Source organism: Cuculus canorus, chromosome 7, assembly GCF_017976375.1.
Source record: "Cuculus canorus isolate bCucCan1 chromosome 7, bCucCan1.pri, whole genome shotgun sequence".
NCBI lineage: Eukaryota > Metazoa > Chordata > Aves > Cuculiformes > Cuculidae > Cuculus > Cuculus canorus.
The window spans coordinates 8,084,056-8,111,802 of NC_071407.1; the positions used below are offsets into that span (position 1 = coordinate 8,084,056).

General features: G+C 36.8%; 1 protein-coding gene across 5 annotated transcripts in view; it reads left to right on the forward strand.

Annotated features, from left to right (window-relative positions):
- CTNNA3 (catenin alpha 3) overlaps nt 1-27,747 on the forward strand; it is a 470,553-nt gene that overhangs the window by 319,759 nt on the left and 123,047 nt on the right. For all 5 annotated transcript variants that reach the window (XM_054071284.1, XM_054071285.1, XM_009568184.2 and 2 more), the window contains 2 exons: nt 3,141-3,297; nt 27,117-27,317. In XM_054071284.1, coding sequence (XP_053927259.1) covers nt 3,141-3,297; nt 27,117-27,317 — 358 coding nt within the window. The remainder of the gene's footprint in view (nt 1-3,140; nt 3,298-27,116; nt 27,318-27,747) is intronic.

Below are 27,747 nucleotides of genomic sequence, written 5' to 3' on the forward strand. Positions count from 1 at the left end.
AATAGGATATTGAGCACTGGAACATTTTACCTTTGGAAACATAAAGAACGTTGTCACCTGATATATTGAATACAGGTTTAGCTGTCTTTATGTAGAATGCAACTGTTTTAACGTCTAGCTGTAAAATTCCTGAGGGAAGCCTTAGGTAAATTCTATGGTTTGTGTTATTGAAGTGGTTAGACTAGATGGTTTGCAGATCTTATGTGGCTTTAAGAGTCCATCAGTCTGTGCATCAGTGCAATCTCTGTACTGTTAGATGAGGATATCTCCCTGCCTATGCTGTAGTTTTTGCACTTAGGGGGGGGTTCGGACTTTATTTGGAGAGATATCCAGAGTCATTTGGATTTCTAAATTCACCCATTTAATAAAGTTTACTACATTGGCCCAGTCTGTTTTAAAGGGGATAAAGGAAATGGAAAGGTTATTAATGTAAGCGCTTTCCTCATTTAGTTTATCTGTCCATTTGTGTATGTAAGGGATTTTTTTATTACAGTTTTACCAGGTGACTTGGAATAGCCACAGTCTGTAGTTTCTTACAGATTAGAAGTAAAGTTGTCTCAGAAAATAAAAACTCCCATTCTATCCATTTGCTGAAGCACCTCCAATACAATAGAAACCTTAAGCAATGGACTCTGTCAGCACAGGTCCTGAAAAATGCAGTAATAAAATTTAAAGGTCATTTCAGGCATAGTTCTTAAACTGCTTACAGCTGCACCGTTTGAATTTTAAGCATTTGTTTTAATAAACAAAGGAAGTGGTTTGTATTGCTGGTGAAATTGGAAGTCAGTTGAGACTGGCTTTTGCATAGTGTGTTATTACCTGCTTTGGAGTATTCACAGCATGTGGTTAATGCCAAAGGTAGTGCTATAACAGAGGACAATGCTGAACACTTGTCTTTATAAAAATGAATGCTACTAAGCTCATAAATTCCCTACTTTAACTCTTTGTAAATAAATAAATAAATAAGTAATAGAAAGATATCTGTGCTTGCAGAGCCTTCAGTAGAAGCTGAAGTGCACGTAAATAAAAACTTAAGCCTTCAGCAACTTGAGTGGTCTGTTAACTTATTTGAGAGGCCAGTAGCAATTGACTATAAAAGCATAAATAAATGTCTGCAAGAGGAGACCTTACATTTCCAAAGAAGCAATGTTGCAAATGAATAGCGCATGTGGGAACGTAGGCAGAGGTTTTATTATGGTAGTTTGCTTATGCCTGGGAGATAGGCACCTTTAGTGGTGTCTGTGAATAGAGCTGCAAAGTCTCTGGTGACTCATTTTTAATGTCTGCATTCTGATGAGGTATAAATGATCAACCTTTTAATCTGTGTCAGTGTTGCCGTGCTATTGCTATTTTTCAAATGTTAGAAACGATGTGTGATTTTAGGAATGCTCCAAGCAGCACTCAGTATTCATTTGGGAGACCTTCTCTTCTAATTTCCCTGGAAGTTATTATGATTCTCTCCTATATTTTGTTAGAGAGCACGTTATTTAAGAACCAAAATATAAGGCACCTTCTGCACATTCTGTATTTTAACTGTATATGTTTCCTGGCAAGTGCATTTAAAGAAAACAATAAATGAGAGTGGGGAATTGGGATTGTGTTTTTCACCTACGAAACATAAATGATGTGCCTGCTTTTAAGGGTAGGATCATACACCATCAAGACAGATATGCTGTGATATAGCTGATAAATGCTTTTGTTGCAGATTGTGTAGATCTGAAGTATGAATAAAATAAAAGAGTATAACATAATGAAGGGGCTATATTGAAAGGATGCCTGAAAACTATGTGGAAAAATCTGTGCTGAGTAGAAAGCAAACTATAGTCAGGAAAGGAAAAAGTAATCACTTCCGAGTCCTCACCTGGGCAGGGTTAGAACAGTGTTCTGTCACCTGCTTGTAACATCTATATTAAAAATCAGTGGCTTTATTTTAAGGGCAATGCAAGAAAACAGACTTCTTTTAAATGAGCTTTTAGACTTCATTATGTGTCTGCTATATGACTTGTGAGATGGACTTCTAAAAATATTTGGTTTCATAGACAAACTTCTGAACCCATAGCTTGCAGTGGTGGATTTTGATGTGCTTTTGCTTTTTTTTTTTGAAACTTTTATTTTTCAATTTGTTTATTTTAGAATGTATTCTGTGTTATCAGAAGTACAGATTGAGCGATGATGATTGTTATTATTATCATTGGATATTTTTAAATCAACAAGCTGTGCAGCTTTAAAAAGAAAGTACTGAGCAGACTCAGGACTTTCAGACTGTAGTTACTCAGCTGTTGAGCAATTTTTCCCTATAGCACGCTCCTTTTTGCATTTAAACAGAATTAACTTGATACTTTTCTTTAGTTCTTTATTAAAATTTTAAATTATTTTCTAAATATGGTTAGTTTGACAGCAGTTTTTTTAAGGTAGCTGCATGGTGCTGTGCTCCATATATGAATGTGAGGTTATGCAGGGGGAAAATTAGAAGGGCCAGAGACCAACTAGACCTTAATCTGGCTGCTGCAGTAAAGGAAAATAAAAAGTGTTTCTAGAAATATGTCAGCAGCAAAAGCAGAGCTAATAAGATTCCTCATCCTTTATTAGATGCAGGGGGGAATATAGTGAAAAAGGCTGAGGTACTTAATGCCTTCTTCACCTCAGTTTGTGTGTTATGTTTCGTGCCATGGATCTTGAAAGAGATAGCTGTTGTCCTGGAAAAACCTTCCACTACTACATGACAAAGGCCAATAATGTACTTTCTAGTGAAAATACTCCATAATAAGCTCTGTGAGAACAGTTGTTAAAGGGTTAAAATTACAAACTGAAGCCGTGCATGACAACCCAATAAGTGTGTGCCATATGTAAGTAAAAACTTCCTGATATCTTGCAACCTGGGATAGCCTGAACTCTTCAACTAAAAATAAAATTATTTTTGTTATCCTGCTCCATTAACATCTTAGCTAATGAAGGTAAAATGAAAGTTAGCCTAAGCAACATCTGACTGGTATTCATGCTGAGAGCAGAAACAACAGCTGAGCAGTGCTTTTGCTCGAAGAACAGAAATGCTACTCTGCAATTTAAAGTAAAATATAGCATTTTATTTCTGAAGACATAATTATTTAGATTTTGGTTTTTTTTTTTTTTTTTTAATACAGGTTATTAATGCTGCTTTAGCTCTTGCTGCCAAACCAAAAAGTCAAGTTGTTAAAAACAACATGGAGATGTATAGAAGTACATGGGAGAATCACATCCGTATTCTTACTGAAGCTGTGGATGACATAACAAGTATTGATGATTTTCTTGCTGTATCAGGTATGATGACTTTCAGAATCCGATTTTTCTTTTGTATGCTTTGAAAACTTTTCATAATATTTCAAATGGAACTAGTAGAGGATTAGGGTGTCTGAGGTTTTGCAAAGCTGTTGCTTCTGATTAAAATGTACCTGCACGGTAGGTGTTTCTGCTCTGCACAACATATACCTGAGTAGAAGTTATTTGAGCAAACTGTAGGTGCATGGAGCAGAATGGCTATGTTACAGTGGGTATGTTTATCCATCCTCACAGGTTTATTTATCCCCAAGTTTCAAAATCCTCTGCAGCTAAGGGAGATCTTCTTCTAGAAAAGGAAATGCTTATCAGTGTGCATATGTATAGAACAGGAAATTCTCACAATGTTTTGTCTTCCAATTACTGCAATTCCTGTGATAGGTGCAGAAATGGGAAAATATGTGGGCAGATTTTTCAAGTTGATATTTTTGAAAAACACATCATAAACCAAAAAGATGCACTATACTATTTCCAGAATTTTCAGTTAAAAATATTTATTAGCAAAATTTACCTATAAATATGTTTACTGAAGAGACTTTCGATAGCAGTAAATGGTATTTACTGAAGCAGTGAGTGTCTTCAACATTTAAACAGTAGATAGAAAACAGTTGGTTTGCTTCTTACAGTTCTAAGATCCCAATTCCGCAAGCTTTGGTTGAAGCTTTTGCCACATGTTAAATTGATTTGTTGAACTTCAAGTGTCATACTTGTTCTTAAATGATCTACTGAGTATATGTTTCCTTATGGCAGCGTCACCTACTTGCTTTGGAAAGATCTTTTGCTAGCTCATGTATGAAGAAGTAGCTATTAAGACTAATGCTAAGAAATGGTGCAAGACTCCTGGTCTACTACTCAGTGTATTAGCAACATTACTGTGTTCTGAGAAAGTAAAACATTTGTATTTTGCTTTGTCTAAATAGAAAAGTTAAACATGTAATAGAAAACAGTATCTTAAGTTTTATGGAAATTACTTGATAATTAGGAAAGTTGATACATATTGAGTCTTCTGTGTGTCACTGAGATGAAATGAATAAGAGAAAAGGTTTATAACGGATCTGGGTTTTGTACAGAAAAATAGGATTCTACAGCACGTGCCAACATGGGCATGTTGAGGGGAAAAATGTTTTTTAAATAACACTTCATTCAAAATTTATACTGTGCTGTCTTAGTGTCAGATACTCCCATTTGAGTTGAATGGCTGAGTTTGCAGCCCTGGCTGTGTCTCCCAGGTTGGCGAGGGATGTGATTATTCCTGTAGTGTTAAAATAATCTTTCAAAATGTAGTACACTATGAAAATACAGTAAACATGTCTTCCCTAGTTGTTTTGATAATTCAGAATTCCAAATCATACAACAAGATTACTTACTTAAAAATTTATTTTAAATTGCATCTCCAGTTGATTGATAGGTCAGGTTTTTCTACTAGATATGAAATCTTCCCAAACCTGTACGAGTCGGGAATACCTGTATTTTGCTTTACTTTATGTATCTGCTTTCCACACAGTGTCACCTGAGCCTTGTATAGCAACTCGTTCTATCAAATTATGTTATTAACATGAGTTCTTTTGCGTTGCTGGTGATTTGGAGGGTGAGTTCAGTACTTTAGCAGTGTTTCTCCTATGGACGTTTCTAAGGGACAGCGTAACTCCCATTAAAGTCAGTGCAAAAATTTTGTGCTGAGCTCAGTAGAAAGTGAGCTAGTCCCTACGTTTCTTGAATCCCAGATGTTATGCTTTTGTCCTTGAAATAAGCTGAATAAGGGAGGCATAACTGAGAGGATGGGAAGGAATTGAGCTCCAAGTGAATAGATCTCCTTGTAACTCTGCTCAAACCAATTGTGGTGTTGCTGAAGCACAATTGCGTGCTTACAGGAAAATTGTCTCTCCCGTTGTGAGACATGTACTTCTCTGATGTAGCACTAGGGGAAGGAGAATCCTGTGGTGGATCAAGAAGGATGAATTGTGAGCTTTTGAAAGTTTGAGGCTGTTTGGTTCTTTATAAAAAGTGCTAATTAATGACATTTATTTTATGTGCTAATAATGCTGTTTTTTCTAAGTGTATAGGTCTCTCCTTTGCAGATTCACCTGTCCTCAAGAAACTGGATTTTTATTTCTTGTTGTGTTTTATTCTTTGTATTTGTGATATATATGTGATACTGTATTGAAAGGAAATCTAGCACTACAGAAAACAAAAAAGAGATGAAATCAGGTCTTTACAAGTTAAAAAGAGGTCTAATTGCAAATAGCCAGTTTAAATGATGTTCTGCTCCTTATAAAGGAAAGCAAGAGCTAATGAATTGTCTAGAAACTTCCATTGTCATTATAAAACATTATAAATGATGGTACTGTTTTTCATAGATCTGTTGTACCTCCTATGAACAGAGAATCAGTCTCAGCTTATCAATTTTGGATAGTTAATTTATGCAAGGAATAATGTGGATATTAATCTTTATAACCCGCTGACATCAAGTTTAACAGATACTGTCATCCATTTATCATGGTGCTGTGAAGTTTTCACATTAATATAAGTAAAATGAAGTGTGCTATTGCATTTGATGCATGAATTTCCAGGAACTTGTTTTGATGTGCTTGTGATTTTTGTTTATGTTTTATCCTCAATTCTACTCTTGTCAACTGACTCTTCAGCATCTCTTTCCTAATACAATTAGGCTGAAAACACAGTTCATGGTATTAGTTTTCTATTCTTCTGTGTTATTTTAATACTCTTTATTCAGAATTACACAAATAAACCTTTTGGATATAAGTAGAAAAACTGAAATTTAGTATTTCCTTCCTTTATTTGTACATTTTCCTCTCCTGATGATAGTGTGTAATTGTAATCACTTGTTAACTGCAGTTTTAAAGTATTTTAACGTTGTTATATATTAGAAAAACAGTAAGATAAGAGTTAGATCTTGTAGTCCAAGAGTTAACTCACCTTCTACAAGGATTATAGGTAAGAAAAGCATCAAAATGTGTTTATATATGCAAAATTCTCAGGGCCTGTGATTTTCCTTTCTGTTGTCTTCTTGAAAAGTTTCCTTGCAGATCTCTGTGCTGCTCTTCTGCCCTTTTCTCAGTGTCCTTGCCCAAACTATGACTATTTCATCTGCTGAACCTTCTCTCTAGACTTCTATATTTTCTGAGTTTTGGTCTGTCATGTTTGTAATATTGCTATGCTTAAATTCTTACTCTATTACCTCCTCTTTTGCCTAATTTGGAGCTCTGTGTTTTCATAAAGACATTTCCTTCATCTGTTTTCTCACCCCTCTTCATATAGGAATAAATCCTCCTCTTCTTCATGTACTGTATGCAAATAGCATATACCCTTTCCTGTTGTGTTCTCAGTGTAATGTCTCCACTCTTTGCCTTTTCTAATACCTCCTTAAGATACAATTTGTTGAAAGTACATTTTGACCCTTGAAATTTCATAAAAGCTTTAAAGTAAGCAATTTTTTTTTTTTTAAAGATAAAGGAATTTCAAGAAAAAAAAGGGGGATAATAAGTCATTGGACTTTAAGATGGTTTTGTTTCTAGCTTCTTGTTTCTCTGCCAGGAATTCTGTTACTTACCATTTTACCTAATGCAGTGAGAGGGAGTAGAATGACTTAAATGTTTGCCTCAGGTAAGGATTTGTGTAACTCCCAGGTGTGGTTTCCAGTGCTAAAACTGCTAGTGGTAAATGTGGACATCTGAAGATCTGTCTTCAGTAGAATCTGGAGCAGATTTAGCATTCTTCACATTTTTAGTACTGTGAGCAGAAAAATATGCTACAATTTATACAGATGTGCCTCCCTAATTCATCTCCTTCCAGATGTTGAATTGAATTGCCTCGATTAGATAGATAAATACTTCTGAGACTGCTAAGGAAGTTCTGTAACAGGAGTAAAGATCGTTCAGGCTTACTTGAGAAGGCAAAAGGAAATACATTTTTTTTTAACTGAAGAGTTGGCATGAATCAGTTACTGCTGACAAGAGGGAGAAGTTTCATAGTTCACCATCCTAGTATACTCCTGTGCCAGTGTGGCCTACAGACTTTCAGAAGATGTCTAGGGAAATAGCTGTCCCTCTGAATGGAATTAGGAAAAGCATTTTCTTAAATGTGTAGTGTGTAAGGAATTGTCTAAAAGTCTGGAGTTGTGCAGGCTAAGAATATGTTCTCAGTCTCCTAATCCTTCACCTGAAACCTAAGAATATGTTAAGTCTTTCCGAGTATAATGCAGTACTGTGAGATATCACAGTGTTAAAACAGAAGTTGCCTTTTAATGTAAACCTGTGCCATCAGAAACTACTTTTAATTCATGGAAGGTAGCAAAAGATAGGATATTATCATAGAGTTGTTGGAGAAGGTGGTTTAGTGGGTCCATATGGTCTTATGACCCAAATAAAAGTAAGAGCTAAGGGACCACATATTTTGATGCCATAGTCTTGTAGCTTTTATTTGATTTCAGTGAAGCTGAAAAGAAATTCACCTTATGTCATTTTCCCAAAGGCCGGGTTCTAAGGAAGTAATTTACTCATAACACAGAGGGAGCAAATATGCAGCTTCACTTCTTTCCTAACGTGGCTTTAGATCGGAAGTCCCTACTGCTACTGCAGTTTCTACACTTGGAAGAGATCTTTAATAGTTGATTACAAAGCAGGAAGTCAGGTGAACTTTATTATACATAGTGTAGAACAAATGAAACAGCAGAAACTGAGAATAGAATCAAAGAATAAAAGATGTTAGCAGAGAACTCTGGAGATTTCCTACTAGAGCATCTTGTGCAGAGCAAGATAAAGTTCAAACTTCCTACAGAAATTTCATTCGATACTTCTTCAGTTGCATGTGATCCAAATCCTGCTTTTTCTTTGGTTTTAATGTAAGCAATGCAAGACTTGAGCAGTTCTTGATCTACTGCAATAAAATCTACAAAAAGTTTACTTGATCTTTCCTTTCTCTCATTTGCATCATTGAAAGAACACAGTCAGAACAACTAAAGTAAATTCCTGTAAATGTGTTTGCATAAAAGTTTTTAAGATTATGTAAAAGATGGCAAAGTTCAAAATAACACTAAGGGTATGTTATCTGTACCTTGAAAAGAGGTTTATTTCATTTACATATATGGAAAAAATGATATCAATAATATACTACTTATAAAAATTGAAAGTAATTATTAAATTGCATAGGTCTTTAAAAAAAAGATTTTTCATATTTGATTTTTCAGTTGTGTACACATTCTTTGAGAAGTAGAAAGAGGAGCTTTACCCCTTTTTAAAATCTAAACCACCATATTGCTAAAATTAATCAAAAAAAGTGTATGTATGTGTCCATATGCGTACATTCATATATATGTTCCTGTATGTATACACACACTTGCATGTAACTATAAATATATATTTGAGTTCTAAGAATTACTGCATGGCTTGTCTAAGCTGGTGATACTGACTGGATTAGGACTTCCTTGGTGGATGCCCTATGGTAATACAGTAATTGTGGTGAAAATTATAATGTATGTAACCCAGAACACTTACCTTTTCTTATAGCCGAAAAGCCTTTATATAAACATTTAATTTGTAATTGTTTTCTTAAGATTATTTGCTAAGTGGAGCAACTGAAAGTTAAAGGAGCACACCATTATTTGATAAAAAAATAACTGCCTTTAGCCTTATTGTCAAGCTCTTTCTGTTTTCAACTATTTTAGTACATTAAATAAATATTTAAGTAGGTGGAAAGCAAAAACTTTATGTTACTTGCATAGCAACATATTTCAAAATATTTTGACTATACGTTGATGTTTCAGAATTTGCTTCAGGAAATGTAGTCTAACTTCATACTTGAAAATGTAGTCACCTGTTTTTACTGAAACACATATAATTTTGGAAGCTCTGAATTGCCCATCTGATCATCTGATTATCTTTCCCCTTCATGGGTTTCAGTCTACTGTTGCTGAAGCACTGTGGAGTGAAAAAACAGTGCTTTACTACGTCTGTGTAGTACCAAAAGAGAGCTCTTGAAAACTATTGTAAGATGTCCCTGGCTGGAACTGGGTCATTAGACTCATTGTTGTCTGAATTTCTTAGCAGCTCAATTTCTGTTTGGTAATTTTCTTCTCTAGGCTGCTTTGGGTTTTAAGTGCTATTTTTGGGTTTTTAAATCCTTTGGAAGAGCTTTCTGAAATGGACTTCTGTATCTCAACACTATCTGCCTGCATTGTGTGTGTTCCTTGTAGGCTTTCTTTTAATTTTTGTTGTATGATTAGTTGCAGAAGATCATTGATTTAAGTTTGCTACAGTCCTTTCCGCTCTTATTCCTCTAGAGTCATGAGTACAATTGACTTCACTAAGCAGTTCTGTTAATCTTACCAAAGTTTACCCTAGAGAACCTAAATTTTGGACTCACAGTCTTTCCATACAGTTCCCTCTGAATTAAAATCGAGCCCATCATTATTATGAATCATAATCTCTGTTCTTAAGCAATTCTTAAATAAGTGTCAAAGGCTTTACAGAAGTCCACACAGATCACATCTGTTGCTTTTCCCGTGTCCACTGCTGCGGTTACTCCATCATAGAAAGCCACTAGGTTGGTCATACAGGATTTGCCCCTGGTGAAGCCGTGCTGGCTGCCACGAATCAGCTCCCCATCCTCCATGTAATTTAACATAGCTTCTAGAAGGATCTGTTCCATAATCTTCCCAGGCACAGAGGTGAGGCTGATGGGTCGGTAGTTCCCGGGGTCGTTTTTTCTACCATTTTTAAAAATGGTAGAATATTACCCTTCTTCCAGTCACAATAACTTTCTTCATGTGCCTGTTCTTTTAACCTCATCATATTCATTTATCCAGGGTTGGTTTTTTGTTTTTTTTCCTGGGACCTCATTTCATCTGAAACAATAATTTATACCAGCCATTGCAGCCTGAGGATGGAAACAGGTCAAGATGTGCAAGGGAGTGGAAACATATTTTTGTTACGTTTGAAGGGGAAAGAAAGCTTTGGTTTTAGTATAAAACTCCTTGTTTCAAACAGCAGCAGCAGACTTCAAGGTGAAAATAGCTTAGGATTTAATTTATGTTAATTGATGACATTTTGAAAGAGAAGAATGCTGAGCACCAGAGGTAATTAACATAATTCACCCTGTCCTGCTCTGTGCGTTCTGTCTGCTAAACAGAGGTCATGGCTCCTTTAGGATCTGTGTGATGACTCACACTGATCGTCACAGATCAGCAATGAGATTGGCATTCAAACTAACATTGCAGTCATTGTTCCAGCTTCGGTCACTCTTCTGTTGATGGATTGAGAAGTGAAAGGGAAGGAGGTGTTAAAGCATGGATTATTCTTAATGTTGGGGTCATGAGCTGGAATCATATGGAATTATTTCTTCACTTTTTACTATGTATTTCGTAAATACAGGAATTGTTAAATAATAGAGTTCCATAAATAAGTTGATCATGTGGTAGAGAAACATTATGCAATAGACGAGTTAGTTAATATAAAGAAAAACAACGTAGCTACTCACGGTGTTCATTTCTGATGTGTATTCAGCAGCAAGTTTTTAAATTGTTTAGTGCTTACTTCTTCTACTGGGAGAGACTGAAGCATGTTCGTTTTCTTTTATATAATAACTGATGTTAATTTCCAGAAGGTCTGGCTGGTAAAAAGAAAGGCTTGCTGTCTCATTAATTTGAATTGGGTGATAAATTCTGGGTATGAGACAACTGGAGGGAGAATGGAGTTTAAATATGGTGGGTTTTGTAGCTCTTGGTATATCACACCTTTCTGCCAAAATACAGGTTCTGATCATCTGTCCTTCACTGCACTAAATCAGTGTCTGGAAACAGATGACATTTTTGTGCTCTTTGCACCATTACTAAAGAGGGCATCATACATGTTAGACCTAGTATTTTTTATCCTTTGCACACTCTTATCTTGCACAACTAGTTATTGCAATGTACTGATGACATCAGGGAATTGTGATATTTGCCCTGCCAAAAACTTGGGAAATAAACCTTCCCTCTGATCTCTGCTTTGATGGTCATCTGGGATTTCTGCATTTAAAAAATTGCTACAGATATGAGCCTAGAAATGGCAAGAACTCTTTGCGGGGGTGCCATTTATAATTAAGGTCATTGTAAATACTTAGGTAGAGGCAAACGGTAGAAACATTCAGAAATGGTGAAGCTGTCTTGAAAGCTTAGTGGAAGAGAATCTCTACATTGTCTAGATTCTTTTGAATAATATTATTCCAACTCAGTAAAATCCTGTTCACTCTTATGTTTTTTCTCATATTCCACTGGAAATTTTAGATGCAATGGGAAATTCATTTAATGCCAGCTACTGAAGTGTGGTTAAAATCTATGAAAGGTTATATCCGGTGTTGCAGCATTTCAAAACTATTTTATATGTGATTTCTTCTCATTTTATTCCTAAATCTCTTCACTTCCATAGTACTGTGCATTTCCACTGAAAAGTTCCCATTTTCTTTCCCTGCTGCTCCATAATCTAATTACTTCCCTTTGAAGTTTTATTTTCTGAAACTTCTAGAATCTCCTTCCTCCCTACATCCCCATTCTCATTTTAATAAAAAAAAAAAAAAACGAAACAAACCAACAAAACCAAAAACTTCTGCAACATTCTAGTACATTGCAGGTAAGACTGTAAAACGTCAATGCTTTGTCTGCTAATTTAGTGGAACCACTTGCAAACAGAAACAGTGCATGACATCTCTGCGAATTTTTAGATGCACTTTATTCTCTTGTGTTTTTATTCCGTGATTTAGGTATGGATGCTAGATTTCATCTTTCTGAACACCTACACTAAACCTGCATTAGGGAAGGGGCAACTCTGAGGTTATTGCAGTTCAGGTACTTCTCCAGACAGAACTTTTTATGCTTTGCTTGCCATTTGTTCTTTGCCAAGATACACAGTTGTGCTTAAGCCATGTATAAAGTTATAGATGTAGTTTAGTCTAATCAGATTAGTATGTTGTTTGAGTATCTTGGGAATTTTGCCTTTTGCCTCTGGGGTCATGTCTTTCTCTTGGTCTTTTTGCAGTTTAAAAATTTGTGAACAACAGCTGTTGTCTTAGAGGAGCAAATCTAGTGAGTGACATCCATTGTAGAACAGCTTGAATAGGCATCACCCAGTAGATTTTAAGGAACATCACTGAAGAAGTTACTTATTTCCTAGCAAATAGTTAGGTTTATTGTAGGGACAGTGGAGAAATATCTTAAACTTTACTACTCCAGATATTTGCAGTGACTTTGCTGTTCTAATACTCTAACAAAGTACTACAAATTCATCAGTCATGAATGACACCGGTAAGGCTTTTCAAGTTGTGCATCACTGCAATTATAGGAGTGCTTGCATGTTTGAGCACTTGTATGTGTGATTGAACTACTGTGGGTAGAGCGCTCTCATCTCTAGTTTTAATTACTCTCAATTTTGTCAGCTGGACTTTACCTATGACTGTTATAATTGAACAGAGGGGTATTATATGAACCCAGAACTCAGCTTTGGTAAATTGTTTCTATTAACTGTGGTTATTTTTTCATTAACCCTCAAAGGAAAACAAAATGAGGCTATTTACCTTTTTTTTTTAAAAAAAACCCACAGAATCAGATCATAAAAAGCATGCAGTGGATTCATGCCATATCAGTTGTAACTGGCAAATGTGTTTGTCTTTTAAGTACCCTGCTGTATGCCGTAGTAGGAAGAAGCCCATCTGTAGAGAGGGCATGTGACCATCAGAGATCTCCACCACTAAAACAAGACTTAGTGGTGTACTAAAATTTCATTTCTTTGCAGAAGCCTGCAGAGACCAATGCACTGTTTGGTTCCCTTGAATCCACATTCAGGTTTTATCTAAAAATCTTGCGCAACTTGAAGCTGTATTGATATGCCACTTACTGCACAAAAACATCCTGCTTAATTTTCATAAGTGAACACGTAAGGGCATCTTTGGCCTGTTTATTCTATTGCCATGGAAAATCAACCTTCTTTCTTGTCCCTAATGGGTTTTGCTGCTGGGCAGTGAGGGAAACCTTGCAGTCGGTGTAGAAAGGTCTCTTCCTGGATGTCTCCCGATTGTCAGTGATGCCTCATAGCTCCTGGGTTGATTGCCAATTTCATGGGTGAGCAATGGAATTTGTTGTTCAGTGCATCCTATGTGTCCTTTGTGTATATGATTTGAATCATGGTGGATTGGTTTGGCTATTTCCTTGAGGAAAGGGGAAGTCCTTGTTCTGGTTCTTGTTGAACTGCCATGTAAATTGCAACCACACTAGAGCGTTTTTCTTGTTCTAGAATGCAAAAGAGAGTCTGCAGCTTCTTGTGAAATGCTTTTAGTTTAAAAACAAACAAACATATTATTTATGGATGGGAAAACATTCTTTTTACTGTTGACAAAGAAAAGCATTAAATTGTCCATTTAATAATAGCATCCATTTGTTCTATACGGATACTGAAAAGCTGTCATTCATCCGGAACTCTGGGATTAAGAGACCTAAGGTGCTCTTTGGTGCCAGTTTGTGAAGCTGAGAGCACTGTTCTCTTAACCTTGTAACGTTACTACATATTTTATTATGTTAAAAAACCACACTAGATGAATAGCACTCAATTACAATGAATCATAAGGCCAGGTCTCAGTCTGCAAGTATTTATAGCATTAAATTTTAGATTTTGATCACGCTCATGTTTCAAACTCCTTTGGGCAGTTACAGTCAGTAAGATGGCAATCTGGACAGTTGAAGTCACTCAAAGTAATCTGCAAAATATACTGTGAATACATGGATGAGGAGTAAGAGAACGATTCAGGTTTCTGGCTTGCCTATCTCTCTTGATATAATTAGTTTTCCATCAACAGTTCAAAGTTCTGTTTCAGTTTATCACTGTTTTTCCAGTCTAACTAACATGTTTACAGATGAATGCATCACAAAAATTGCCAATTACAGATTCACTCTTAGCATTGCCGTGGAGATAGGGAAAAAACGAAGATGCTATTCAGAGATTTAAGATTAAATTTAGTGTTTTCATGCTGGCTTTTTGGCACATGCAATAGCAAAATACCGTGCCATGCTTTTTAAAAGAGAATGAATATAAAAATCTATGTAGAGATATATGTAGGTATTTATGGTGAAGTGGTCTCCAAACAGGAAAGTAAATTACACAGTGAGTTTCAGTACCATTTATCTCAAGTTTGTTTAGCCCTACTATAGTATGCTTCAGGATAAATATAAATTCACTAAGCTAAAACAATCAAGCTCCCTCTTCATGAATCTCACCTGGAGTGCAAGAAAATGGTTTTGAATTTTTCCTTTTTTGATCAAGGCTAAAGGCTTGCTGCGTGTGTTGCTGAGCATGCGAAGTTTACTTATGCTGATACAGCTTTCACCAGTCATCAGTTTAACGACCCACCTGAAAGTTCTGTCAAAGCTATCATATGACGTTGACCTTGCTGGACATATCCTCCACTGTCTCCTACGCTTTTGTTTAACCTGTTCTTTTAACCTTCCATAACATCACATAACTGTTATTTCAACAATTTAGTGGTTTATTTTGTGAAGAAGTAAGGGGGTTTGATTTTAGTCCTGCTGCTTGCTGAAATGGATGGTTTTAGATGGAATTAAGGACAAAAGCTATTGGCAGTGTTTAAGATTTAGGCTTTTGGATTATGCTGGTGTAGTAACCCCCCTTTTTTCTTTACTGTCAAGTCTTCCCTGGGAAATCCTAACATTGTTTACCTTTAATCATCATCGAGCTAGTGTGCTTCTAGAATTTTCTTAATTGACTTCAGAGATTTCTATGCTTAGGATTAGTAACTAATACATAGCTCAGTATTTTACATAGGTTTAGGACTGTTTTTTCACTATACTCAATAATTTGAGTTTATTGACTTGCATGGGGTCTGTTTTATTGACTGATCACTTGGTATTGTGATAGCCATCTTCAGTTCTTTGTTGTCAAATTTAACTGTCCTAAATGAGAAAAGATAAACCCCTCCTTTGTAAAAGCAATACCCTTTTTAGATATTATTACTGAAAGTTTTGAATCACACAATTTCAGTGCCAACCGTGGAACTGCTTGCTTATGTAATTGTGAAAACTGCTAATTTTTGTCCCCTGTCTTCTGTTTTGTAACACCAAGGAAAATCTGTTATCTTATCCCATGCCATCTTAGAGTTGTTTCAGAATAGTAGTTGCAAGACCATTTTGAAAGCCTTTTGGAAATAGAATCTGTAGTTACCAAATAAATCACCGATCCCACTGTTCACTGCTGTCTTTAAAAATCCCCAGGATGTGATACACAGCTTTCTATCCTACAAAGCTATTCTTACACTTCTTCATTGCATCGTGTTTGGATCTCTCTGCTTTCTTTTATATAAGAGTTCCTACCAGTTCGCTCAACAGAGAGATATTATGCATATATTGTTTTTTTCCCCCCTGATTACTGCAAAACTCCTTAAAATTTATCACCATAGTAATAAATTTTGCTTAGTCTGTTATCAAGTTTGATAGAACTTGATATGTTACATGTCACAACTAGTAGTTCAACCACTTATTTTTAGTTTCCTTTAGATGAATGTCTTATTCCTGGAAATGTTTTGATGCTCGTTATATATGTTTTGTTTTAACTAAAAATCTAGTGTTGCATCCTACCTCCCTTTGGTATCCATATTCTTCCCTCCCAAAGTAGCAGACAGACTGTGATACATCTATCCAAGTACAAGCTAGTCTTGTAAGTCTGATTGCTTAGACTGAAGAGCAAACATTATAATGGTGTTATACTTCTTAGATAATTGATGCACTTGAACCAGTTCTTTAGGTGTGCCATATCCTAGCCACTAAATTGGACCATGGACCAAACAGTGATTTGGGGAAAATATTTTGGTAAGTGTTGTCCCGTGGAAACCTGCTATTTCAAATTAACATCTTCTAGTTCCAGGTTTTCTGTGCCTATTACTAAGGTTATGGGATCATTTTAGTAGTGAGGTTCTTGCATAGCTGTAGAGAACAGGAACTAATCAGAAAATCTGTGAAGTCATTCAGTAGATAGGCAGCCCTAGGGAGATAGGTAGTGTGATTCAGCAGTGGACTTAGTCTTTTGGATTATTTGAAGTTTCCATCCCTACTGAATTGCTGCGACTTTTTACTGAATTTCAGTAAATTGGTTATCTGCAATGTTTTTTTTTCTCTCTTCACAAGCTTTGCAAACTACTGTCATCTTCTTGCAGAGTTTTGAAAGCTGATGCATTTGGAATTCACTTTGTATTTGATCTGGCTGAGTTCAGATTTGGCAGCCCTTGGAGCATCATCTAAGATGCATGGGTTTGATGCAGATTGGGATTAATTTTTTGTGTGTTTATTTCCTAACAGTTTGGTTGCTAATGGCTTTCCAGCTGCTACCGTGGCAGTAGCTTTTAATGTTGTGCAGCTTTGCAGGAATTGATCTGCTTGCTTTTTGTAATGAGACTTACTGGAAACATGCACAAATGTTCTAAAAAATGGTATCTAAATAAATACAACCAAGTGATCAAAGGAAGATTTTTCATCCGTGGCACTAGAGTTTAAAGTCACAGTGTTACTGTGGTGCAGAATGCTCAACTTTCTGTTTCTAAGCCATGATACAAGATCTTTACCTGGGAGAGCGGTTTCCATTGCACAGTTGTGTTGTAGTCCTGAAACTTCTGATGTGTACTTTTACTACTGAAAATTAGCCAACCAGGCTACTGTACCACATGTCAAATCCATGTTTTCTTTACTAAAGAAACTTAAAAATACAGACATACATAGATGGCACTAGGTGAGCAAAAGCTCATTGTTGAATGTGATGTGTTCTCTTAAGATCCCCTCTTGTGAACTTGATAACAAGCAAGTAGGACACTGATAAGGTTTTCTCAATGGTCAGAAGACAGTGTACCCTTTGGAACCTCCAGCAGTTGGAGAGGACATGTGCCTGTTCTCCACAAAGCTGGGAATCTGTAGCGCATCAAGGAGGGGAAGTGCAAAATCAGGGAAAGTGCCTAATTGAATTCATTGGTCTCACAAAGACTGACTTACATGTCCAAACTTTTATTGTCAATAAGTTCTTTTATGAATGAGCTGATGGGCCAGGAGGCCTTTTCTTGTTCCTTTAAAGTTATGTTGATTTTATTTGGAATGCCAAATCAAATGTTAGACATTTGCACCTTGGATAGTTGTTTGAATTTTCTCTCATTTAGCAGTGGGAGACTGATGGAAGTAAAAATATTCTCTGTTTCAGTGTTTAGAATCCTAAATATTAGCCTTTTACCTCATTATCTCATATTTTTTTTTTGCAACTGCAAATTACTTTAGCCAGTATCATACTGTTCCAACCATTTTGTGTATTTTACTGTACTGTAAAGCCATATGCAAATAGCCTGTGAGCTTATATGCCTTCCAGCATAATAAATAGGGGAAAAGTGTGCTACATGAACTATGTTTCTGGAGTGTTGACTCTTAAAATGATACCAGCTTACACTCCAGTAGAAAAAAATGATCAAGTGAAAAGGCAGCTTTTCTTGCTGCAAGCCTGATACTTTGAGAGGTAATTATTTTCAACAGTAAACAACACAATTCAAAGATGGGTATAATGTTTCCACCATGAAAACTGACAAATTTATCTTAGCTTACAGTTTATAATTTTTCTAGGGAGATTTTAGGACTTCCTACCCCAAATTAACTCTTGTCAATTAAATACTTTCCATCTGTAACCATTTGCCCTATCTGTGGGTTGGCTATTATGTCAAACAGAATTGCTAGGTGTCCATCAGATGTTCGGTATAGTAGATACAAAGCTGTTACAAGGGAATATTATCATAAAGTCAGAGTTTTCACCTGAACAATTATTTAAGAGTGGCAGATGGCTATTATCTTTTGACAGTATTTTATAGACCTAAATGAAATAGCTACCATTTAACATAATAGAGTCTGCTTTGTTGCACACATTGCCACTGTAAAACAGGTAATGCAAAGAGTCTCCAATTATACACCACTAGTATAGCAGAAGGAAATAGATAATTAATTTTCATACTTGTTAATTCCTCCCCACCTCCCAGAGGAAACGATATCTTTTCGAATGTGATAAATTGACCAAATCCTCCAGCTGATCCAAAGACAGACTTTGTGTATTCCGTAGTAATTGCAAAATTCTTTTATGCAATTTGGTCCAAACTGGAACGATTGCCAGTTGTTCATTCTATAGCATCTGCCCTGGGATTAACATGTATAGCAGCTATGCATTGATTTTTAAGATGGATGTTATGAACTATTTCCTTGTTAGCTGGCTAGTTATTTCACTGTTCAAAAGACAATAATTTCCAATGAGATAAGACTGGAGCTCAGTGAAAAACTTGATGTAATTCCTGGCATAAACTAATTCCTTTAGATAATCCATTATTCTGAAAACATTGTGTTTGCCATTTTAAGCTTAAGGATTTATGATTTATCAAGGCCTTTCTGAGTTTTTAAGAGATATTTTCATGAAGTTAGATAATATTTTAGGTAGATTTAGATTTTTGAATGCGGAACTTAGAAAGCAGCAATAAATTTTCCATTTCCCAGCCATAGAAGGGCAGAAACCAGATTTATTTATGCCCTGTTTAGGGCCAAGTCATATTTCACCTAAGGCAATAAAACTGCAGACTTCAGCTCTTCTCTTTTGGCAGAGCAAATGATATGGAAAATTGAATCTCTACTTCCATAGTGCTGAGAATACAACTCTCCCCCTCTTCCCCCCTTTGTTTTTAGCCTCTATTTGCTGTAATTCATCAGCCATATAAGCAACTCTGACTTGAAAAGGGGCAAGTGGGATACAAAAGACCAAAGGCTTATGGAGCATTTTGTGTGTGACGTAACCCTCAGCTTATACGCTGAGAGAGAATCCACTCCTGTAGGTAGGAATTTTCCCGGAGACAGTTCTCATAATCTGCTGAAAAGCTGATTGGGAATGAAGAAACAAAAAGAAAATTTAAATCCTAAAGAAAAGTTTTGTACTTCATCTACTGGAAAAAAAAAAAAGAAGTATCGCAGAATTTTTACTTGAGATATATAAAGGTGAAAAGAGGAAATTATGTCCTATAATTTTTGAGAGGGAATGTTTTGAGGAGAATAATATATGCTTTGGTTATGCATAGATGTGTAAACATGAAGGGAACAGGGCCAGGCTGAGCATAAAGAAAATCGTTTTCCTGTGTATTTTATGAACTGGATACCATGCACCAAGGACAATATGACATGATTTTGTAAGACAAATAATTCTCCATTATCTTGTAGCTAAAAGGAAGTGAGGAAAGTATTATTACATCTAAGATAAAAGACTGAGAAAAAAAATCTAAGTTAAGGTTGACAGTTTGTGGCAAATGTTCTGTAGAATTTTATGACTAAGTCTGCAAAAAGCCTTGCTGATGCAGAGGAGGAGTGTTTCAGTAATCCGTGGAGCCTGCATGTGTCAGCTTAGCCCATGCTCTATATCACAGAATCATAAAACCATTCTGGCTGCAAGGGACCTCAAGGTCTACTCCATCCTGCTGCTCACAGCTGGGCCAACACTGAATTCAATCTAAGAGCTCTCAGAGCCTGGCTCATCTAAAGCTCTGGGAGATTGTGCTTCCTTCATTTCCCTGAGATCCTGGAATACACCCAGATGCTGAATGAAGAATCTGACAACTCAAGAAGCTCTCCGTAGCTTGAATTCTGTGCCCAAGAAATTAAGGCCAAAGACTGAAGCACAAGTGGTTAGCGTCTCAAACCAACCAAATCTTCCTGTAATCATGTTAAAATGAATGAGGGGAAGAATTAAAACTCAGGAAAGTATTAATAGTGCTATAAGGTTCTCACTCATGCAGGGAGAGAAATTTTCTGTAATCTGAAAACCTTCATTAGCCAATTAAACTGATCATTTCAGGCTGCCAATTCTGTAATTAATAGGTGGTCACTTTAAGAAGCATTCTTATTTTCAGAGGTTCCTTTTTGGTGGTGATGTGGTCAGAGATTTGGGGAGTGTGGGAGTTGCTTGTTGGTTTTTTTCTTTTTATCTGTCTTGAGTTTAAATGCGAACATCTTGAAATCATCCGTGCATATGTGAATGAAAATGAACATTAAGGAGAGGCTGCCAACTCAATCAATACTTTGTTCACCCTAAGGTAAAATCCAAGAGAAGTACATGCTTCAGTTAGTGTTTTCTGTGAACAAAACTGAAGTTAATGTTTCAGACTACAGGCTGAAATTTCTAAAAATGTACACAAGAAATTTGTTATCAAATTTAAAGTGTTGCTTCTCTCTTCCTTCAAATGTCATCTACAGTGGTTCTCACAAATATTGATAAATCCTGAAGAACTTTCAGTGCATTGCAGGAGGAGATGCCTTTATGCCATCTCCTCTTTTCCTTACCCACATTCAAATCCTTTTTCCATCCATATTGTTCTGTTGTCTTGTAGCTTGTTGTCTTGTTCTGTTGTCATGCAGCCTCCAGCTCCCTGAAATAGCCACAGTGTTTTTGTGCTTATGTCCCACAATACCGGACACTTTTTTTTAGCTTTCTCCAAATTAGGTTACTCTTTTGCAGAACTTTCTGACACACTTTATAGACATGTTGTTCTTTTAGGAAAATCTGTCCTTGCAGCCTAGTGCCTATTAGCGTGAGGCAAACATATTAACTCAGAAGGCTTTCATGTGTACTTTTCCAAATTTGATCTCTCTTTTGATCACAATTCTCCTTTCAGGAAGAGATTGTAGTTGTGACAGACTTTCTCAGTGTTGTTTTAAAGTGATAATAATTTATTTTATTTTATGTAGCACCTGAAAACAAAAGCATTTGCACCCATTTCTCTGCATCAGTTCATTTCTGTTCCCTACAGGCAATTTGTTCAAGTGTTTCTCCATGCTCATAATGAAGAATTTTCTTCTTCCTCCCCCTTACCTAGGTTTCCTTTGCCTCAAGTTCTGACCAAATGCTTCTTGGTGCATTTGTCATGGTTGCTCTGAATGGCAGTCCTGTCCTCTAGAGTACCACCCAGTCAGTCAGCCAAGCGGTTGCCACCTCCAGACTTTCTGAAGGTGTGTTCTGTGTTATTACCCGAGGTGTTAATGAAGACGTTAAACTATCAGCCTCAGCATTGGCCCTTCCAATTGAGCAGCTGTCCTAGCTGGCCACTGGTTTGACTTTAAACTACTGATCACGTCTCTGTGGGCCTGATGGTCTGACTGCTGCTTCATCCACTTTGTTATTCACTCATCCTGATGCTATGACTATTTTTTTAGTTAAGGAGGTTGTGGGATACTGTGCCAAAAATGTTCTTTAGGTAAGCAATAACCAATATACTCCCCTCATCCACAGAGCCAGTCCTTCATCAGTGAATGCAATCAGTTTTGCCATGCTTGATTTGGCCTCGGTAAATAAATTCTGTTTATTCCTAATCATCTCTCTGTCCTTCAAGTGTCTGGAAATGCCTCCCATCTGATCTTGTTCCATAACTTTTCCAGGAACTGAGGTGAAACTTTAGCCTGTATCTCTCTGGTTCTTCCTTCTTGCCTTATTTTGAGATGGAGATAACAGTAGACATTTATGTGTGTTTTATTTTATAGGTGTATGTGTCTAAAACTGAGTGTTTTGGAAGCACTATCCGTGCCTTTGCGTAAATGGCAGACCATTGTGAACCCTGCCTCTCCATACCACTCTTAGTCTGAGACAGAATGGCAGTGTTGTCAGCTAGGTTAGCGACAAATAATATTAGAATTTATCATCTAGTTTCTTAGTTTTGGCAGATAAAATATATTTAGTTAATACAGTCAGAGAAGAAAGGATATTTATTTTCCTGGTTCTGCATAATTATTTTTTCTCCGCTTCCTTATTAATTTTAAAAATCTTCTATTGAAGTTGCCAGGAGCTTTGAATGTTAAGTGATTACCAGTATTTTCTTTTTTGAATAGTGACTAAGACACTGTCTTCCTTGTAGAATGTAGATATTATATTAAAAGAGCCTCAAGTGTGAAGAAAATCTGCTTAATAAGATTGCTTATGGAGATCTTGCCTTGAGTATTCTCTGAATTTTGGTGTGTAGGAAAAAGTTGGGCATTAAATGCAACTTTTTTTTAATCTGAATGCAGGAAGAATGATAACAGGGAATTTTATGCTGAGGTTTTGACCTTTTGCTTAGTGGTCTTGTTCTCTTAACTTTGGCACCAGAAATTACTAGATTAATCTATGGATATTATTAATAATTATTTTCTATCAGATGTGTTTTTGGGGTTCACCAAAACATTATGAGTCTGCAGAAGCATGCCTTTTGCCATACAAGGTAGTGCCTTTATTGGAAAACTCAGAATCCTTTTTGTAGTATCTCTGCAAATTACCTTGCCCAGAGAGCAGGTGTAGTTTGAAACAAAGTTTACTTATTTTAGAAAGTTTCTTTGCTTCCTATTTTATTGTGTCAACAGATCATAAAAGATAGGAATAATTTTAGTCAGGTTAAACTATCGCTGCATACATTTCTACATCTAATTTTATGATTTAGGGCTTGCACAAAAGTATGTTTTATTTTCCATCTTGTTTTCAGGAGACCAAACAAAGATTTCTAATGCTTCTTCATATACTATATTTCTTAAATTTCTAATAAATCTTTTCCTTTTTTCTGTTTTTTTTTTTCTGTAATGTCTCCATTTGGTTCACAATTTTCTTGAACTGAGTGGAGAAACTTTAATAAAAAGTGTTTCAAACGAGGCCTTATCAGTGCCAAGTGGTGTGGAAGGGCATCACTCATCTTTTTTTTCAGATGACATGGAAAGGAAGAGCTATTGATTTTGTTCCAGAGACAGTCTGAGTCATGGCTTTGTCAGACAGCTTTATTATCCAGTGGTTAACTCAGCTGAGATATGATTTTTGGCCAGTACAACTAAAACCAAGATCCCAAAAGAAAATGAGAAGGTACAGTGCACCACTCATGATAATTGCTGTGGTGACCGTGGCAATTTGACAATTTCTTTGAACATCTATCATTCCACTGTTACAATTAACTCCTATGCTAGACACTCTGACTCATGACAAAAGGATGGTACATCATTCTAATCTTCCTTCTCTGCTTTGGAAGGTAGGATACTTGGATGAAAATCAAAACTTGATCTAATGCATTTTGTATAAGAGGAAGAAGCATCTGTGAGAAAGATACAGGTTAAAACAAACTCAGATGGACTGTGGTCAGTGCTGGTTTCTTTCCTTTTCCATTAGATGTGCTAAGGTAGATGTAGAAGCTTGTTTGTGCCTTGGGAAAATTAAGTTAAGCAATGTTTTATTGATTGTGAAGCACTTCATGTGGGAAGAGCTTCAGAACATTGTGCAATACTGCATGTTGGCTGTGGATATGGAGAAAGGCTACTGCTGTGCAACACTACTACACCAGTGTGTGGAGTCAAGGTCATTTATGCTTATGGAGTGCAGGTATTGACTGTGAATTCTGTCATGCTGGCAAGAGCTTGTGAGTTTTTGATAGAAGTGTGACATTTGTCAAGTTTTCAACTGACCCCTTACATGGTACAGTGTATGGATGGACGGTATACATAAAAAAAGTAAAATCTGTATCCATTTTTTCTTTGAGATATGTTATCTGGAAGGATATATCACATTTTAATTTATACTCCCTAATATTATTATAGGGTTTGATAGTCAGATTCTAAAATGACTTAAAAGTATTCTTACAAATTTGGAAGGAAGCAGTTAATTGGAATCTCAGACCACAACATGCAGGTCTAATTGCATTTTTGTTGAGCATCTGGCATCAAGTTTGCTTTTTGTTTCTCCATGACAATACCTTTTTTATAATCATAGAATTATAGAATAGTTTGGGTTGGAAGGGACCTTGAAGAAGATCATCTAGTTCCAACCCCCCTGCCATGGGCAGGGGCACCTCCCACTGGATCAGGCTGCCCAAGGCTCCATCCAACCTGGCCTTGAACACCTCCAGGGATGGGGCAGCCACAGCTTCTCTGGGCAGCCTGTGCCTGTGCCTCACCACTCTCATGGTGAAGAAATTCTTCCTAATGTCTAGTGTAAATCTGCCCCTCTCCAGTTTATACCTATTCCCCCTGGTCCTATCACCACAGGCCTTTATGAACAGCCCCTCCCCAGCTGTCATGTAGCCCCTTCAGGTGCTGGAAAGTCACTATAAGATCTCCTCAGAGCCTTCTCTTCTCCAGGCTGAACAAGCCCAACTCTCTCAGCCTGTCCTCATATGGGAGGTGCTCCAGCCCTTGGGTCATCTTTGTAGCCCTCCTCTGGACCTATTCCAACAGCTCCATCTCTTTCTTATGCTGAGGATTCCAGAACTGGACACAGTATTCCAGATGAGGTCTCACAAGAGAGGAATAGAGGGGCAGAATCCCCTCCCTCGCCCTGCTGGCCACGCTTCTTTTGATGCAGCCCAGGATACGGTTGGCCTTATGGACTGTGAGTGCACATTGCCGGCTCACGTTGAGCTTCTCATCGAGCAACACCCCTAAGTTCTTCTCTGCAGGGCTGCTCTCAAGCACGTCATCCCTCATTGTTTACTGAAAACGGGGATTGCCCCGACCCAGGTGCAGGACCTTACAGTTGGCCTTGTTGAACCTCATGAGGTTCTCAGAGGCCCACTTCTCCAGCCTGTCCAGGTCCCTCTGGATGACACCCTCTCCTTCTGGTATGGCAACTACACCACTCGGCTTGGTGTCATCTGCAAACTTGCTGAGGGTGCACTCAATTTTGACATATCTTAGAATGGCTTGGAAACTGGGAGCTTTCCATGATGCATTCCATTTATATAGTATTTTCATTAGGCCACATGCAATGTTTATTTTTGAAATTTACTTGAGATTCATATCACACAAGATAACCAGTAAACTATGTTTTTCTGTTATGGAGTTTTCACTGGGTGTATAGCAGAAGAGCCTTACCTTTGTAAACACAAGGACAACCCCCTTCGGTCACTGTCTTGGCTGAATAGTTTAAAAGGCAGTGTAGTCTCCACAAAAAGGCCCTAAAAAAAAAAAAGTGGACGACATATCCATTTCTGTAATTATCTCTATTAATACTTGGATAATATTAAACCAAATGCAGTAGTGATCTATATTGTTTCATTTTGGACATAATTATGGCAACAGAAATGGGGGTTTGTAAGTCCTTTCTCCTGCGTTCTGTGCATGTCACCCTCTCTTCTCTTCAGTGCTTCAGCCTTTTTCAACCACGTGCGCATTCCGAAACTGGGTTGTTTGGAAGCCTCCCACTGTGGAAAGCAAACAAACAGAGATGCCTGAAAACAAAAAGATGAGCTATTAACCTGTATAGTACCGGGTACTTCTTGGAACACCTTTGTGCATCTTGTCATTTGCTCCTTTGTTTCACGGTTTCATGTACTGTGTTTGACATGGGAGGAACTGAAATAGTTGCCAGTCCTCTTATTGCTTTACTTCCATGCAGATGGTGGTTCACGTGTGCAGTTACAGAACACGGGCAGACTGAATAAACAGTCCTAAAAAAGCCACCACTGTTAAACTTTTCTTTTAATGCTGAACTTGGAGATTGGTGACATGTCCTTCAAAGGACATGGCCATTCCATATTCGCAGAAGTATTCTGTGATGTAGCAGTTTCATAAACTGAACCAGAATTCAAAATTTTTTTGCGTAGGTAGAACCCCAGAATAGTCACGCCACACAGTTAGTAATTCAAGATTACTTCATGGTGTTTTTATATGTCTGAGTTACCGAGGTTGTCCAATTTATTGTAAAAGTAAAATGTTTAGGGTTGGATATGCTGTGGCAAATCATTTAACAAGGGTCATCAATAAACCAGTTGCCAAACTGCAGAAAAGAAAAAGAAACCAATAATTTCTTAATTTCCTCAATGGGACATTGAATTTGTTATGTAATGATGATTTCTAAAGCAGAATATTATAAAAAGGAAAAGAATATTGTAGGAATGAAAGCATGATAATTGAAAAAAGAAATCCTGTCATTAGGGGATGACAGAGATAGCTGAAGGGTAGTGGTGTAGTGTTGTAGAAGGCACAGTGAAATAGTGTAGCTGTAGCAGGAAAGCCAGTCCTATGTTATTGTAGTGATATGAGAAGCTGTATGTATGTGTGCATAGATATACATCTACACATATTTATTTGAATGCCGCCAATAGTACACAAACCAATAATATACATAGCAATACAGTAAAATGTTACAATAAATAAGAAGAAATCCTAAATTGTGCAGAAAATATGAAATCAATATGCACTTTGTAATAGTGATATATATTGCAAGAATTTAATAAGTAATAATGTAATTTTAGTATCAGGCAAAAATACTGCTCTTTCTATTCACATAAGAATTTGATTTAGCAAGCGCATCCTACCATGTTGATGTAGAAGAAGTCGGAGCAGTTGTTTTGTGACAGAGATTTATCTCATCGTAGAACCTTTTGTCACAGTGGCATAAGAAGTTTTCAACAATAAGTAGCAGCTTTAATCCCTTTAAATTTTTCTTCATTCTACAAATATTCACTGACTATGTAAAGTTTTGTGATTTTCATATTTTTCTCAATTTCAGACTCAGTATTTTATTGTTGCTGTTGCTTATGGGGAAGTATTACTGTGCCTTTGAATTCTAAGAATCAATATATTGTTTTAAGGATTTTAAGGACAGTAAAGTGCATATTTCATATTGTAAATTTTTTATCCAAGCTTTTGTTGGCCGATACATTTCAACAGGGAAGCAAAAAATGCAATCCACTCTTTGTCTAAAAATGCATCCGATTGTGTAAGAACTGTCGTCTTAAAAGAAATGTTGTTTTATTTGCAGAAAGCCATATTCTTGAGGATGTGAACAAGTGTATCATTGCATTGAGAGAGCAAAATGTGGACGATTTAGATCGTGCAGCAGGTGCAATCCGAGGGCGTGCGTCAAGAGTAGCTCATATTGTTTCGGGTGAGATGGACAATTATGAACCTGGAGCTTACACTGAAGGAGTCATGACGAATGTTCGATATTTGACCAAGACTGGTAAGTCTGAATTCTAAGCTATGTTCTCAGTTTCTTTAGTGGTATAAACTTTCCTTTACATGTCACATTTGAAGTGAATCCTCTGATTCTCTTATCTAATAGAATCATTGAATGCATTGGGTTGGAAGAGATCTTAAAGATCATCCAGTTCCAGCCTACTTGCTATTGGGTGGTTGGAGCAACCCAGGTAGCTCAAAGCCCAGTCCAACCTGGCTTTAAGTACTTCCAGGGGTGAGGCATCCAGACCTTCTCTGGGCAACCTATTCCAGTGCCTCACCACCTTCATGGTATAGAATTTCTTCCTTGTATCTAATTTAAATGTCCCCTCTTTCAGTTTAAAGCCATTACTCCTTATTCTGTCACTCCATACCCTTGTAAAAATGTCCCTCTCCAACTTTTTGTAGGGCCGCTTTAGGTACTAAAAGGCTGC